Here is a 15,945-nt window from a genome sequence, read left to right on the forward strand (position 1 = left end):
GAGGGTAGGTATTCGCCCAGCTCTTGTGCTGTTTAAGGTTTATGGTAAATATAAAGGGTGTGTGTGTGTGTGTATATATATCTGGGAACTAAACAATCAAATGTGGAGTAGAAACCCTGGGCTGGGATTAAATAATTTCTACTAGTATTCCTAGATAGCTCTGACTGACTTGGAACTCACTACGTAGAGTAGGTTGTCCTCAAACTTCCAGAGATCTGCCTGCCTCTGTCTCCTAAGTGTCAGGATCAAAGATGAGCACGATCACACCTAGACTCTGCAGCCTTCCCTACAGTCAGTAGTCCAGATACCATTACAGTCAACAACTCTTTGAGCTGCTACCTTTGTTGTTTGCTGGCTTGCTTCTTTCTGTAAGTGCTTACTTGTTCTTGAAGGGCTATTAGTGTGTGCTTTTACATAACCGTCACCCTTTCCCCATTGTCTTTATCTGGTTCCTCCAGGATCTTCTTCAGATTTTTCATGTTTATATTTTCTTACCACTGGGATCATCTATTACTGGGAGACACACATGGAGGAAGATTCATTAACCAAGGAGGGCAGTCCTGCATTCACCATGCAATTTTCTAGTTAGTTTTGCCAAAGATTTGTTCATAAAGCCTGGCCTTTATTTTTTGACATTATCTAGTTTTCAGTGGAACCACCAAGTGCTTTCACTTTACTCACTTTTGTGTCCTGCTCTTGTCCACTCCATCTAGGAAGTAGTTAGTTCCTGGCTGTCTGGTAGCCTGTAAGACTTGATGGTTCTTTTGTTTGTTTGTTTGTTTGTTTGTTTTGTTTTGTTTTTCTTTTTTAGACCTAAGAGTGCTCTCTAGTTATCAGTTTCCTTTGTGGTCTCTTGAATCTCATTAAGAAACTTGACTCAGGGCTAGAGTGGCCTGGAGGCTCAAGGTTTGCTTCTGAAGGTTCTATACCAAAGCAGGTGGTTCCTTTTCCACAATGGATGTCTTTTAAGTAGTTCTCTAACCACTGGTATCATGTGGGACTCAGTGTCCACAGGAAGGCTTTCTTTAGCCAGGGTTTCCTTTGTTCTCCTGGTTTTACTCTTCCTGATTTTTTTTCCAAGTTCAATGTGTCTATTATTTACCTCTTCTACTTCTCTCTCAGATTTCTCATCTATTGTCTATCTTAGTCTTAGCAAATATTCCATTCCACGTTCGCTAAAGCATGTATTCAAATTCCCTTGCTCTAATACTTTTTTTAAAGCTGTCTGCACATAGGATCCAAAGGTTCTGAGAATCCCCAAGTGGAACAGCTTTCCTTCATTTGTTCTTTGGTCATGTTAGGCACCTTATGGATTGCTTACTGACACAGTTCGCAGACAGGGTGCTAAGAACTGCCTCCCTTGACTGGCCTGGAGCTGGCCACCAGCTCCTATTCCTCCCCACAGCTCAGAGCAAGAGCAAGGTTAATTTTTTAAAAATTGTTTTCAGATTTTTCCTCTTTAAGATTTTTTATTTTATTTTATATGCTTTGGTGTTTTGCCTTCATATATGTTTGTGTGAAGATGTCAGATCTCCTGGAACTAGAACTAGAGTTACAGTGTGTCTGCCATGTGGGTGCTGGGAATTGAAACCAGGTCCTGTGGAAGAGCAGCCAGTGCTTTTCATCACTGAGCCATTTTGCCAACACCCTGTTTTCAGATTTTCTAAGATGGGTATCATATAATTCAGGCTGGCCTTGGACTTGCTATACATCCGAGGATGTTAGGATGACAGGGTGCTCCTCCACAGCTGCAACTGATTCTATCATGGCTGACCTGTGTCTTCAACAGTGCAAACACTGAGTTCCAGCAACGTGGAGGAGTCACGTCAGTACGTTGTACTAAGGTAGCTTCGACAGAGCCTTAAATTTTAATATATGAAACCACTAATTTGTTTGGGTGGAGAAATGATTGTTTATTAACCTTGCTGTATAATCAGAAAGGATTAAACACACATATTTCCTGGGACAGGAAATTGTACCAAAAGTATTCCTTACAAAATAACTTCACAGAGCAAAAGTCTTGCACTTACATAGACACACATGGCGTATGTTAGCGTGAATTAATGCACAGTTTAGATATTTATACAACAGATTCCTAAAAACTCTGCATTCAATGTATGTTTTCTTTAACCTCTTAAAAATAGTTGTAAAAAATTAGAAAATAATGCAAATGTGGAGTTGAAGCCGAGGCTATAGATTATTAATAAATTCAGACAGTTCCTATAAAACTGATGCCACTACGTCTTAGTATATACAGGATACAGTCTGCCGGCTGTCCCATCGCCAGTTTATACAGGACACAGTCTTTAGGATATCTTATCATCATCAATGTTTTTGTGTTCTGAACATACAAATTCCCAGGCACCTGTGCTTTCTCCATTTTAATGCAGAATTCAACTTTCCACATATATTTACAATTAAATATCTAGTTCTAGAATTTCCCTTACACAAAAGACAACATGTTTTTAAATAAGTTCACAAAAAGGCAATAAAAAAGGTTGTTTTTAAGAAACAGTTCTAATATATTCATGATTATGCTGAGGAACAGGAAGTTACGTCTCTGGGCAGGAAGCGCCTCAGTGCTAGAATGACCACCACTGGGTAAAAGTGTACATTTGCAAGCAAGCAACTGAAGGGCCCAATGGCTGGAATAACCTAGTAAATCTGCGCTGCCCCGTGAGACTCTGAAAAGTTGAGCAGCTGCTTCCAGGCCCATTTGGAGAAACAGGAAACTCTTGCCAGGATCATCGACGTCTTCAGAAATGCTCAGTTGGGGACATCACCTTTTGGTCTTCTGAAAGAGACAAAAGCGGGCGCGCTCAGTGAGCTCAGCAGCAGTGCGCACCCCACCTCTGCTGATGTACCTGCTGTAGACACAACCCCTCCTGAAGTGTAAAAACATAACAACCGCCATGATATAGACTAGTGGCTTCCTTTCCTAAATTCTTTGATCATTTCAGAATGCTTACCTATCACATGAACTCTGCTCTAACTCTGATCCTTAGTGTAAATGGTTAATTTGTAATTATTTAATAATCATACATACCTCATATGTATGTCTATAGCATACATGAACAATTTAAATTCCAGCGAACAGTGTAATCTGAGATACAAACTGCAGATTATTTACTCCCTCACTGCTCCCCCTTTTGAATGAAATTATGATTTCAAGAACTGGCTGAGGATACAGATGAGTGTGTGAAGCCCTGGTCTCAGCCTCAGCCGCTCTCTGACTGTCCCATCTCTCATTCTCCTTCCCTCACATGTAGTGATGAACACAGAAAATGCCTTGGTATTTATGTACTCTCATGCAGACACAACTAAATTCTTTGATGACAGTACCTCCAAACAGATACACATTTTAAAGAAACTGCTAACTTGTAATTAAAAGACCCCCACATTTATGCTATTTTACTTAGTTTAAGTATATACATGTGCATGCCTGAGTTATTCACATGCATTACATGCATATAGGACCTCACACAGATCAGAAGAAGTATCTAATCCACTGGATCTGGGGTTACAGACAGTGGTGAGCCATCATGTGGGTGTTGGGAACTGAACCCAGATCCTTGCAAGAACAAGTGCTCTTAACCATCAAGCCACCTCTCCAGCCCCTTAATACAATTTCCATGAGTAGAAAACAAATTAGAAGTGCAAGTGTCTTCTTGACATTTGGCCAATACAAAGCTGTATATTGATGGGAGCACAGGCTAAGACTCACGTTCTTTCACACTTGTACCCTTGAAACCCAGACTTTCCTCAAACGCCATGTTTAAGTTACAGTTCTGTAATACTCCACAGAATACAGTTGTTTCTTCTAGCAAATGACATACTGGGGCTAATAAACACGATATGGGATTTTTGTTAAGAGTTAGCACAAATAAGTAAAATCTGCAAAGCTATAGATATGTAATTATTACTTCTTCTTTTTCTGATATTTCTATACTATTAAGGAGACTGTGGGCCAGCATGCAAAGGCACTTGCTGCCAGACGTGATGCCTTGGGTATGACCCCCAGGCCCCACACAGTAAACGACAACTAACCCCTTGCCAAGTAGCCTCACCAGATCATAAACATGTGGCAGGCAGACAGAGGTGAACAGATCTCTGTGAGTTTGAAGTCAGCCTGGTCCACACAATGAATTCCAGGACAGCCTGGTCTACATAGCAAGACCCTGTCTCAAAAATAAAATCAATTTTTTATATTGTTTACACATTTAATCAATATTTTGGATACAAATTTGTAAGTCGAAACCTTTAATTTTTATGCATGTATGCCTTTGGTGAAGGTAGTAAACTATTATTATAACCACTACTACTAACAACTTCTAAAATAATTCTCTCTTTTCCATATTATTATAAGATCTTTCTTGGGGTGAAGGGCGAGCTGAGATGGGGGTGAATCATTTAGCAGTATTCTCAAACTCAATTTTGCTCATGCTGGCCTCAGTCTCTAGGTCCTCCCACCTCACCCTCCCGGGTACTAAGACTGCAGGAGTGTACCATTTTGCTTCCAGAATGGTACCAACTAGGTAGACCCTAGGGAAAAAGCTAAGAGAGCTGTTATCATCACACTTAATTCACCCACAAACCCCCCAGCTGAACAAAGATGACCAGAAGGATCATTAGAATCAAATTACTTTCTCTGAGTACAGTTAAAGACAAGTGCCTTTTAGGGTCTCAGGTGTGTGGTGTGGCCTCTCCACTGTTAACTTCCCTTTACCTCTTTTCCCTGTTACACGTAACCAACTTTTACTTCCCACATCCATTACTTTACTTTGGCAAAGTCGTGGCAAAGTTGCCAGGCTTTGTCTTTGTGACATTTGTATACTTGTCCTCAGAGCTTTCATGCTTCTCTCTGTAGCCACTATCACCCTATATACACAATTCCTTCCCCTGCTCAGGTCTGCTTCAGTGCTTTTTCCTGACCACTGACTGTTTCATCTCTGTCACCATTTTCTTCCCTCCGACACAGCAGTTTACTTTTAAAATGGTCATTTTGCAGAGGATTGCGGCACAGGGCGAGCGAGAGCCCTGTCAGTTCTATCTATGGAGCAGCAGCAGCGTAGGTGAGCATTCACGTATTTGCTGAATATGCAGGAGGGGAGGACACGGGACATCAATTCCAAACATAACAAGTTTCATGGTTGATATGAGAATGTTTTTCAAATACTGTCAAATCTTTTGAAATAATATATATAAAAACTATACCACTCTATTCTCTCGTGGGCTGGTATCCTGGCTAGTTTTATGTCAACTTGACATAGTCATACATTATACATTATACATTATACATTATACATTATGTAGGGCATTTTCTTCACTATTTATTGATGTGGGAGAACCCAGCCCACTGTGGGTGGGGCCATCCCTGGGCTGGTGGTCCTGGGTTCTATAAGAGAGCAGGGTGAGCAAAGCCATGGGGAAGGAAGCCAGCAAGCAGCCGCCTCCATGGCCTCTGCCTCAGCTCCTGCTCCAGGTTCCTGCCCTGCTTGAGTTCCTGTTCTTACTGCTTTTGATGATGAACTGTTCTATGGAACTGTGAGTAAATAAACCTTCTCTTTTCCAAGTTGCTTTGGTAATGGTGTTTCATCACAGCAACAGTGACCGTAAGACAGGCAGCCTACTAAATCTACTAAATCTAAAATAAAAAGGACAGCTATCCCAAGTTAGGTTGCCAAAGGCTCTGTTGGGTTTTTGATGAATCACAAGTGGTATCTGATTGAGCGAATCAAACATAAAGCTTTAGAAATAACTAATACAGAAATGATTGTGCCCATTACTACTTAGAAAATTGGTGACCTCATTAAATAAAATATAGTCTAAAACTTATGCCCCAATTTCATTCTACTGACTTTTAATAACAGAAAAATAATGAACATTTCTAAATAGTAGGGTATCACTAAAAAATGATATTTCCTGAAAGAATACAGTGGTTCTGTGACTTCAGGAAACAAAGGAGATCCAAACAAGGACTTCACACACACTAGACAAGCACTCTACTCGAGTTACCATCCCAAACCTGTTTTTATTTTTAATAACTCAGCCTCAGAAAATTCAGAAATAAATCTATAATGATTTTCAAGTGTAACGACAGAGGATCTTTGGTAAAGTAACCAATGATAATTGGGTCCAAATATGCTCACCTATTCTGTCTGATGGATTCTCTTCTCATTCTTTTAGTGGGGATTGGACACTCAGTCACCTCAATCTTTGGTGATAGACAAAGTGAGTCACTACACCTGCGCATAGGAGTCATTCCTGTCAAGAGAATGTTTAAGGAACTGGTGAAGCACAAGGAAGAAGAACAAACGTATATAAATACATAAACCTGCGAGAAGGCACTCAAAGCAATACTCTTACTTCTTGTGATGACTAATTTTTGTCAACAAAGACCAACTGGAGCCACTTGGAATGAGGACTACAATTGGGGACTTGCCACCGTCAGCCTGAGTGCATGCCTGGGGCAGTTTGATGTGGGAGGGCCCAGCCCATTGTAGGAGGTGCCACCCGAGGCAGGTGGTCCTCAACTGTATAAGTAAGTAAAAGCAGCCACGGAGAGCAAGATGGTAGCCAATGTTTCTCCATGACCTCCGTTTAGTTCTTACCCTGGCTTCCCTGGATGACCAGTTGCAACCTGTAAGCTGAATGAAATGAAACCTCCCCGGTTTGCCTTTGGTCAGGATGTTCACCACAGCAATAGAAATCTTAACTAGGACACTGTGCGGGTAAGAGGATAGCTTTAAGCATGTATCTGTCAGACCGCCTGGTGCTGAAGAGATCAGCTCAGGGCCTCAATCGCTTGTTGCATTCTTTCTTTTGTAAAGTGGGGCTCGTCACTGAGCAGAGGCTCACACAAGCGGCCACATACCGAGCTTCTGCTCGATTCGCTTCAGGCTTTTTTCCTGCTCATCGAGCTCCTGCTTCTTCCTCTTCATGTCGGGTGTGTGGAGGTACTGCAGCTGATGGTCCAAGTCCGCCCTCACGGAGTTCAGCTTGCACAGAGCATTTCGATACTGCTGAATAAGATCTGCAAACAAGCAGACATCCGAATAAAGGGCGAATATCACACCAGATCCGTGTCTTACAGAAAGGAATTGACAACACATTTTAAAATCATGAACCATTCAATAAAAAGAACTAGTTGAGAGAACACATGATAGCTTTATTTTAATTTTTTAACTTATTTCTGTGTGAGGAATGAATTTTCAATGACCACCCTCTATTTATTTTTAGGTTTTTTGTTTTTTTTTAAGTTCTGGGGATAGAACCCAGGACCTGGCACACATGAGGAAAATGCCCTAATTACATTCCCAGATACCCCAAGTTTTCTATATGAAAATGTCTGATACAGAGTAGTCAATATGATTCCACACAGTTAAAGCCAGAGAAGAGGGGGGGCAGAAGAGCACTAGACATTGTACTGACAGAAACCACCTTCCCCTGGTTCATAATAAAACGAAGTATTAACTGTGACTGCACACACAGCAACTCAGCTCCTCACATCCTTTGTTTTTGTATAAAGAGGGAGGATGGGAAGAGTGCAGATCTAAAATATTAATGGTATCATCCTGGGATACAAAGGTTTTTCTATTCACACATATAATGCACTGAAAGCTCACACCTACTCTACTCTTCTCTCACCCATCTGCCCATCCTACATTCCCACAGACCCATTTCTTCTTTCTTATCATTTATGCCCACAGACCTTGTATCAGTGTATACAAATCTAGGGCTCACAAGGAGAGAAAACAATATATTCTCTCTGACGTACTGTCTCCAACTAAACCTAGTTCCTTGCAAACTGACATGACTTCATTTTTCACTGTGCATGTGAACCACATTTTTTTTTACCAGTAACAATAACTTTTATTCTCTAGCAGGTCATTTTTCTACTGCTTCAGCATTTTCCTCTCAGAAAACACAAGTTTTAGAACTGGATCACTTGACCCTTTCTCTTCTTGTCGCCTCCCAGTTCAAAATGCTTGCATCTCTTAATGGCCAACATCCTCTCAGATTTGCAGTTGGGCTCAACACACTCAAGCCTGAGCACAACCTTTATGGTTTTGGCCTTCTTTCGAAAACTTGGCTTTGTCTGCCGGTCGTAGCCATCTGCTTCCGGTCGTAGTGCAGCTTTCCTTGGGAATGCAGGGAATCCTGCCCTTCTCATACTGGGTCACTTTGTGAGGCTGGGGCTTGCCACATTTCTTACACAAAGTCCTTCGGGTTTTAGGGACGTTGACCATCTTTGCAGCAGAAGTGTCTGTGATGAAAACGAGAGACTGGCGGCAGCGATCCCCGCCTCAACCGCACGCGCCAACAGGAAAAGGATGGATGGAGCGGAAGTCCATGTGAACCACATTTTATCCATTTTTTTTGTCAATGGTCATGTAAGATGGCTCCATTAACTTGGCTATAGTGAAATGTGCTTTAAGGGCAGGCAGTGATCTCTTTAATATGCTAATGAATTCTTTTGGATAAATCTCTAGGAGCTCTGTTGGGTCCTGTGGTATTTTTAATCTCTCTCTCTCAAAACCTCCATATTGGTTTCCATAGTGACTGGACCATAAGTGCACAAGGACTTTGCTGATGTCCTTATCACCAACAAAAAGAGTTTTGATGATACCCTTTTTTGACTGGAGTGAGATGGAACCTTCATGTAGCTTTTTGTTAAGATAACTTTGTACACTGTGAAGGTATGTCTCTGTCATTCTCTCCTGCTTAAGGCACCTTCTGATTGGTTTAATAAATAGCTGAATAGCCAATGGGACTTCTCAGCAGAGATAAGGGAACTCTGGGAAAGGAGGTAAGGGGAATTTGCCTGCAGTCATGGAGGAGGAACAATTTCTAGGATCGAAGGAAAGGTAACAGGCCATGTGGCAGGACATAGATTGGAATAAATGGGTTATTCTAATGTGAGTATTCTAAGAGCTGTATACAAGTAATAGGTCTAAACAAGCTAGCTGGGAACAAGTCCAAGCTATATGACCTAGGCTTCATAAATAAATATATGCCTCTGTGTCATCGTTTGAGAGCCGGCAGGTCAGAAGTCTGTGTATGAGGTCATTAACATAAACAAGCAGGTGTATGGACCCTCCCACAATCTTCTCCAACTTCTGTGTTTTAATTGTTAAAGCTAAAGTAGTATCTCAAATGGGAGCTACCCAAATTTAACAGCTGAATTAAAAGTCTATTTAAACACTATCATTCTATAATGAAGACAAACTCCAGCTACCAACATATGAAGCAGAGAATGAAAAGACAGACATGAGCTGTACTTTCTATTGACATATGAGGCACAGAAATGGACAAAGTGAGCCTGTGCCATGGTAAGTGAGGAACGATGTGTCAGACAGACTTGGCTATCCCTAAACTCAAGCAGTATTACATGAGTGAGCACTTTCCTGTAGAGCTGAGTGTTCTACTCACTGTAAACTGTCTGCAGTGCAGCAGATTAAACACGCTAGTCAGTCCTCCTCATCCTCAAGCCTTACTTTTAATTCTTATTGTAAGTATAGTGTAATTCTGATAAACCTTATCAGTGCTGTGTTTAGAAAATGCGTAGTTTTCTATGTGTGGATTATACTAAGAGAACAAAGTGTAGCCTCGGGTTGTGCCTCCTCCTGCAATCCCAACATGTGGGAGATTAAAGCACAAGAATTACCATGAATTCTAGGCAAGCCTGGGCTGCATGGTGTCAAGACAGCCTAGGGCAACAGAATAAAAATGGTCTCAACCAAAGCAAAGCAAACAAAGCCAAAAGAGGGAAATGTGGCACGTAATGACAATGGAGTATCAGTTGGGGTTCCCAAGAAAGGAAACAATCATTTGCTATAGTGGATAAGCCCTGATGCCTCAGGCCAACTGAACAGACACAAAAGGATAACACACACTTTCTCCTCTCTCGGTTATCTACAATAGTCAATTTCACAGTTTCAAGTAGAAGGAAGACTGCCAGGGAAAACGGATGGGAAGGTACTAAGTTTTAGATTTGCAATGTGCATTTTGGGAGAGAGAGTGCACATTCATGTAAGAGTATGTAACAGTACTGATTTTTGCAATAAAAACAGTTAAGATGGTGACTTTCATTGTATAAAATAATAGCATAAAAAAGAAATCACTGTGTTTGGTGAACAGAGATGTCAAGTACATCACGACCTCATGAAATAAAAACAGGAGTCTGTAAAGTAACAGCACTCATGGACTTCCTGCTCAGTATATTTTAGAGCAGACACAGATGATTACGTCAGCTGACTTGAAGGAGGCAGCTGCCAAAAGGGTCCATACCACACTTTATGAAAAACATAATTTTTGATAGGGTTTTTCTGGCCTCAAATTTTTATGCAAATGAGCCGTCCTGCCTCAGCCTCCCAAATAGTCAGGGCAGGCACTGCTACCACGGCTGGCTCAAACCTCAACTCCATAAACTGAGACAAGACAGATGATCATCAATAAACTATTAATTTAACAAGGCAGAATATGCTTTAACACATAATAAGACAGAGGCAGGACTAACCCTGCCTAGACTGTTGCTCTATGGCAACATACTCATGAAGGAAGAAGAGAGCATATTCCAACTACTTCATTTTTGTTACATTAGACTCTTAATACATAAGCCCAAAGAGAATGTTAAAGTCAAATCAGAAATTGGATTTTGATACTCATTCAGCTGGGACTGTAGCTCAGTGGGAGAACACTCTCCCCTCCCACTGGGAAACAAAACAAAATACAATAGATGAAGAACAGGGGGTTCACAGGAGATACTTTTGTGGTCTGGATCTAGGGTGTGGCCCAGTTGGCGGAGTGCTGGCCTAGCAGGCAAAGCCATCAGTCAGTTCTACCCCAACAGCAGGGATGCTGGGTGTGGGGTGATAAGAACCTGCAACCCCAGCACTGAGAGGTGGAGGGAAGATGGTCAGTAAACTCAAGGCCATGTCTAATCCATGGTGAATTCCTGGCCAACCTGAGACACTGTGTTTAAACAACAAACAAGCCCGAAAACTCACCCATGTTTAACTTACCTATCTGCTTCCCCAAGTCCACACACTGCTTTGGTACTGGAGCTCCAAAGACCATTCCCCGGAGTTTGTCCATTGGTGGGGCTTTATTCTGAAGGCCCCCAAACTTCCCATTACTTCTAATCCTATCTCCATCTCTAGTCAGGAGTGTGGGACAGTGCGTGATTTTAACAACCTATTGAGGGCACACAGACACTAATTAGCAAGAAACTGACTACAACTGCTAGAGTAATTAAACTTCAGTCTATGAATGACACAATCCACTGGGCATGGTGACACATGCTTTTAATTCTAGCACTTAGGGAGGCAGAGGCAGGCAGATCTCTGAGTTTGAGGCGGGCCTCATAAATAAAGTGATTTCCAGGACAGCCAAGACTCTTGTAGAGACACTGCCTCAAAAAAAAAAATCCAAAACAACAATATCAACAAAAAAAGATAAACAAATCAAAACCAAAAACAACAGCAACAAAAAAATCCAACGCATAAATGAACTAATAGCGTGGCGGTGGCTTCACAAATTATTAAGTCAGTGCTTTGTAAAGTGACCTGGGGGAAAAGCCCATAGACAAGGAGGGAGCCAGACGAGTTTTCAAATGCTAAATGCTAGCTTAAACTAGCTTAAGCTGGTGAAAAAGGAGTCGCTGGCCTAGTTACCATCACACCCGGGGGGGGGGGGGGGGGGGGGGAGCCGCAGCCCCAGTCACCATCACCGCAACCATGAGCAGCAAAGCCGAGACCCAGCAGTCGCCTGCCACCCCCGCCCTCAGCGCCGCCGACACCAAGCCCCGCTCCACCGGCTGCTGCGCGGGTAGTGGCGGCCCGGGCGGCCTCACATCCGCGCCCGCCGGCAGGGAAAAGAAGGTCGTCGCAACGAAGGTTTTGGGAACAGTAAAATGGTTCAATGTAAGGAACGGATACGGTTTCATCAACAGGAATGATACCAAGGAAGACGTATTTGTACACCAGACTGCCATAAAGAAGAATAAGCCCAGGAAGTACCTTAGCAGTGTAGGAGATGGAGAGACTGTGGAGTTTGATGTTGTTGAAGGAGAAAAGGGTGCGGAGGCAGCAAATGTTACAGGCCCTGGTGGAGTTCCAGTTCAAGGCAGTAAATACGCGGCAGACCGTAACCATTATAGACTCTATCCACGTCGTAGGGGTCCTCCACACAATTACCAGCAAAATTATCACAATAGTGAGAGTGGGGAAAAGAACGAGGGATCGGAAAGCGCTCCTGAAGGCCAGGCCCAACAACGCCGGCCCTATCGCAGGCGAAGGTTCCCACCTTACTACATGCGGAGACCCTATGCGCATCGACCACAGTATTCCAACCCCCTGTGCAAGGAGAAGTGATGGAGGGTGCTGACAACCAGGGTGCAGGAGAGCAAGGTAGACCAGTGAGACAGAATATGTATCGGGGTTACAGACCACGATTCCGCAGGGGCCCTCCTCGCCAAAGACAGTCTAGAGAGGATGGCAATGAAGAGGACAAAGAAAATCAAGGAGATGAGACCCAAGGTCAGCAGCCACCTCAATGCCGCAACTTCAATTACCTAAGCAGACGCCCAGAAAACCCTAAACCACAAGATGGCAAAGAGACAAAAGCAGCCGATCCACCAGCTGAGAATTCGTCTGTTCCGGAGGCTGAGCAGGGCGGGGCTGAGTAAATGCCGGCTACCATCATCCGGTTTGGTCATCCAACAAGAAGAAATGAATATGAAATTCCAGCAATAAGAAATGAACAAAGATTGGAGCTAAAGACCTTAAGTGCTTGCTTTTTGCCCGTTGACCAGATCCACTAGAACTGTGCATTATCTATGCAGCATGGGGTTTTTATTATTTTTACCTAAAGATGTCTCTTTTTATGTAATGACAAACGTGTTTTTTAAGAGAAAAAAAAAAAAGGCCTGGTTTTTCTCAATACACTTTTAACGGTTTTTAAATTGTTTCATATCTGGTCAAGTTGAGATTTTTAAGAACTTCATTTTTAATTTGTAATAAAGTTTACAACTTGATTTTTTCAAAAAAGTCAACAAGCTGTAAGCATCTGTTAATAAAGGTCTTAAATAATAAAAAAAATTATATTCTTCCAATTAATCAGAATAAAAATATCTCACTGGATTTAGCATTTTACGATCTCTAGGAATGTACTCAGTAATTCCATTTAGGTATGCAATCAAACATAGCCTAATGAAGTACAGCTAGCTCACTAAGTTACAGCACTTCTACAGGGAAACAGAACACATACATTAAAAAGTGCTTGAAGGGGCTCTGGAGATCACGCAATGGCAATGGGTAAGAGTGTTTTACCATACAAGCATGAGGAATAGATGGTGGATTCATAGCATCCACATAGATCAACGGAGCCTGCTAATCAGGCAGCCCCTAGTCCCTAAATCCTATCCCACTCCAACCAAACAAAAGCACAAGCTCCACTTTCAGGGAGACCCTGGCTCAAGGAAAAGTTGGATGGCTACTGCGGCACTCCATTCGAGATCTTCCGATAGAATGAACTTGTGCATACACACACACACACACACACACACACACACACACACACCATCCCCAAGTGTGACTGAAGAGCATTATAATTTAGTACATTACAAATATCTAATCCAACCTAACATTAAAGCTTAAATAGTATCTGAATTATATAAAATATTTACATATACACAATTTACAGAAATAAAATTACATTTTAAAAAAAGGAAATATAATTCCAGCAGCACTTCATAGATGCTCTTCTAGAAAACTGGCACTTTTAGTTATTTTTGTTTCTTTTATTCTTTTTGGTGTTATATCTGGCATTGAAAAAAAATTAAAATGCAACAAAATGAGTAGTCACTTTATTGTTTTGGTGTGTGTGTGCAGTTACACCATGTAATTCAACTCTATGAGCCAGCTGAGGGCTAGGACTACAGGTGTGAGCTACTACGCCTGGCTTAGTTAAAAAAAATTACAGTAAATTTACTGAGCCAATTTTTCTGTTTGTTTTTTCAAGACAGTTTCTCTATATAGCCCTGGCTATCCTAGATCTGTAGACCAAACTGGCCTCAAACTTAAAAATCTGTCTACCTCTGCTGAGATTAAAGGCATATGCCATCACTGCCTGGTAGTGAGCTAAAAAAATCTTCAAATTTCAAAGTACTTGGTTTTGTTAAGGAAATGATTACACATTGTTGGTTTTGATTTGGATTCAGATGCTTTCTAATGTGAACACAGAAGGTAGATGCTGGGGGCAGGAGCTACATAGAGGGCTCAGCTAGCAGGCTGAACTGGAATTGGGTGGTGACAGAGGCTATCCTGGTATACAGAAAGAGTTCCAAGGTGGCCAGCGCTACACAGAAAAACCTACCCTGAAAGAAAGAAATCAAGACTTTTTTTGGAATTTAATGACAAGGAAGGCACAACATACCCAAACTTATGGGACACAATGAAAGCAGCACTAAGAGGAAAACTCATAGCTCTGAGTGCTTCCAAAAAGAAACGAGAGAACATACACTAGCAGCTTAACAGCACACCTAAAAGCACTAGAACAAAAAGAAGCAAATATACCTAAGAAAAGTAGAAGACAAGAAATAATCAAACTTATGGTTGAAATCAACCAAGTAAAAACAAAAAAACAAAACAAAACAACAACAACAACAAAACCCCAAAAAACAAAAAACAAAACTCTATAAAGGTTCTACAAAAACAGGAGCTGGTTCTTTGAAAAAAAAAATAAAAAAGATAGTTAAACCCTTAGCCAGACTAACCAGAGGACAGAGAGAGAGAGTACCCAAATTAACAAAACCAGAAATGAAAAGGGAAACATAACAGAGTCGGAGGAATCAAAAAGGCATCAGATCCTACTATAAAAGCCTATACTCAACAAAACTGGAAAATCTGGATGACATGGTCAATTTTCTAGACAGATACCAGGTACCAAAGGTAAGTCAGGATCAGATAAACCATCTAAACAGTTCCATGACTCCTAAAGAAATAGAAGCAGTTATTAAAGTCTCCCAAAAAAAGCAGGGCAGGACCAGATGGGTTTAGTGGAGAATTCTATCAAACTTTCATAGAAGACCTCATACCAATACTCTCCAAACTATTCCACAAAACAGAAACAGAAGGAACATTACCCAATACCTTCTATGAACCACAATTACTCTTATACCTAAACCACACAAAGACCCTACAAAGAAAGAGAACTTCAGACCAATTTCCCTTATGAATATTGATGCAAAAATACTCAATAAAATTCTTGCAAACCAAATCCAGAACACATCAAAATGATCACCCATTATGATCAAGTAGGCTTCATCTCAGCCATGCAGGGATGGTTTAATATATGGAAATCCATCAACGTAATCCACTATACAAACAAACTCAAAAGAAAAAAAACCATATGATCATTTCATTAGATGCTGAGAAAGCATTTGACAAAATTCAACACCCCTTCATGATAAAAGTCCTGGAAAGAATAGGAATTCAAGGCCCATACCTAAACATAGTAAAAGCCATATACAGCAAACCAGTTGCTAACATTAAACTAAATGGAGAGAAACTTGAAGCAATCCCACTAAAATCAGGGACTAGACAAGGCTGCCCACTCTCTCCCTACTTATTCAATATAGTTCTTGAAGTTCTAGCCAGAGCAATCAGACAACAAAAGGAGGTCAAAGGGATACAAATCAGAAAGGAAGAAGTTAAAATATCACTATTTGCAGATGACATGATAGTATACTTAAGTGACCCCAAAAGTTCCACCAGAGAACTTCTAAGCCTGATAAACAACTTCAGCAAAGTGGCTGGGTATAAAATTAACTCAAACAAATCAGTAGCCTTCCTCTACACAAAAGAGAAATAAGCCAAGAAAGAAATTAGGGAAACGACACCCTTCATAATAGTCACAAATAATATAAAATACCTCTGTGTGAAT

At 41.3% G+C, this 15,945-nt stretch overlaps 1 protein-coding gene and 1 pseudogene across 1 annotated transcript in view; one reads left to right on the top strand and one right to left on the bottom strand.

Annotated features, from left to right (window-relative positions):
* Nucleotides 1-1,888: 1,888 nt before the first annotated feature.
* Nucleotides 1,889-15,945, bottom strand: part of Smchd1 (structural maintenance of chromosomes flexible hinge domain containing 1) — a 147,232-nt gene continuing 133,175 nt past the window's right edge. Inside the window, exons 45-48 of the mRNA XM_063267939.1 lie at nucleotides 11,025-11,196; nucleotides 6,875-7,033; nucleotides 6,150-6,264; nucleotides 1,889-2,794 (exon numbers count right to left, since the gene is read on the bottom strand). Of these exons, the coding sequence (XP_063124009.1) occupies nucleotides 2,767-2,794; nucleotides 6,150-6,264; nucleotides 6,875-7,033; nucleotides 11,025-11,196 (474 nt within the window). The 3' untranslated portion in view covers nucleotides 1,889-2,766. The remainder of the gene's footprint in view (nucleotides 2,795-6,149; nucleotides 6,265-6,874; nucleotides 7,034-11,024; nucleotides 11,197-15,945) is intronic.
* On the top strand, nucleotides 11,661-13,093 carry Ybx1-ps8 (Y box binding protein 1, pseudogene 8; annotated as a pseudogene).

The sequence above is a fragment of the Rattus norvegicus genome, chromosome 9, assembly GCF_036323735.1.
Source record: "Rattus norvegicus strain BN/NHsdMcwi chromosome 9, GRCr8, whole genome shotgun sequence".
Taxonomy (NCBI): domain Eukaryota; kingdom Metazoa; phylum Chordata; class Mammalia; order Rodentia; family Muridae; genus Rattus; species Rattus norvegicus.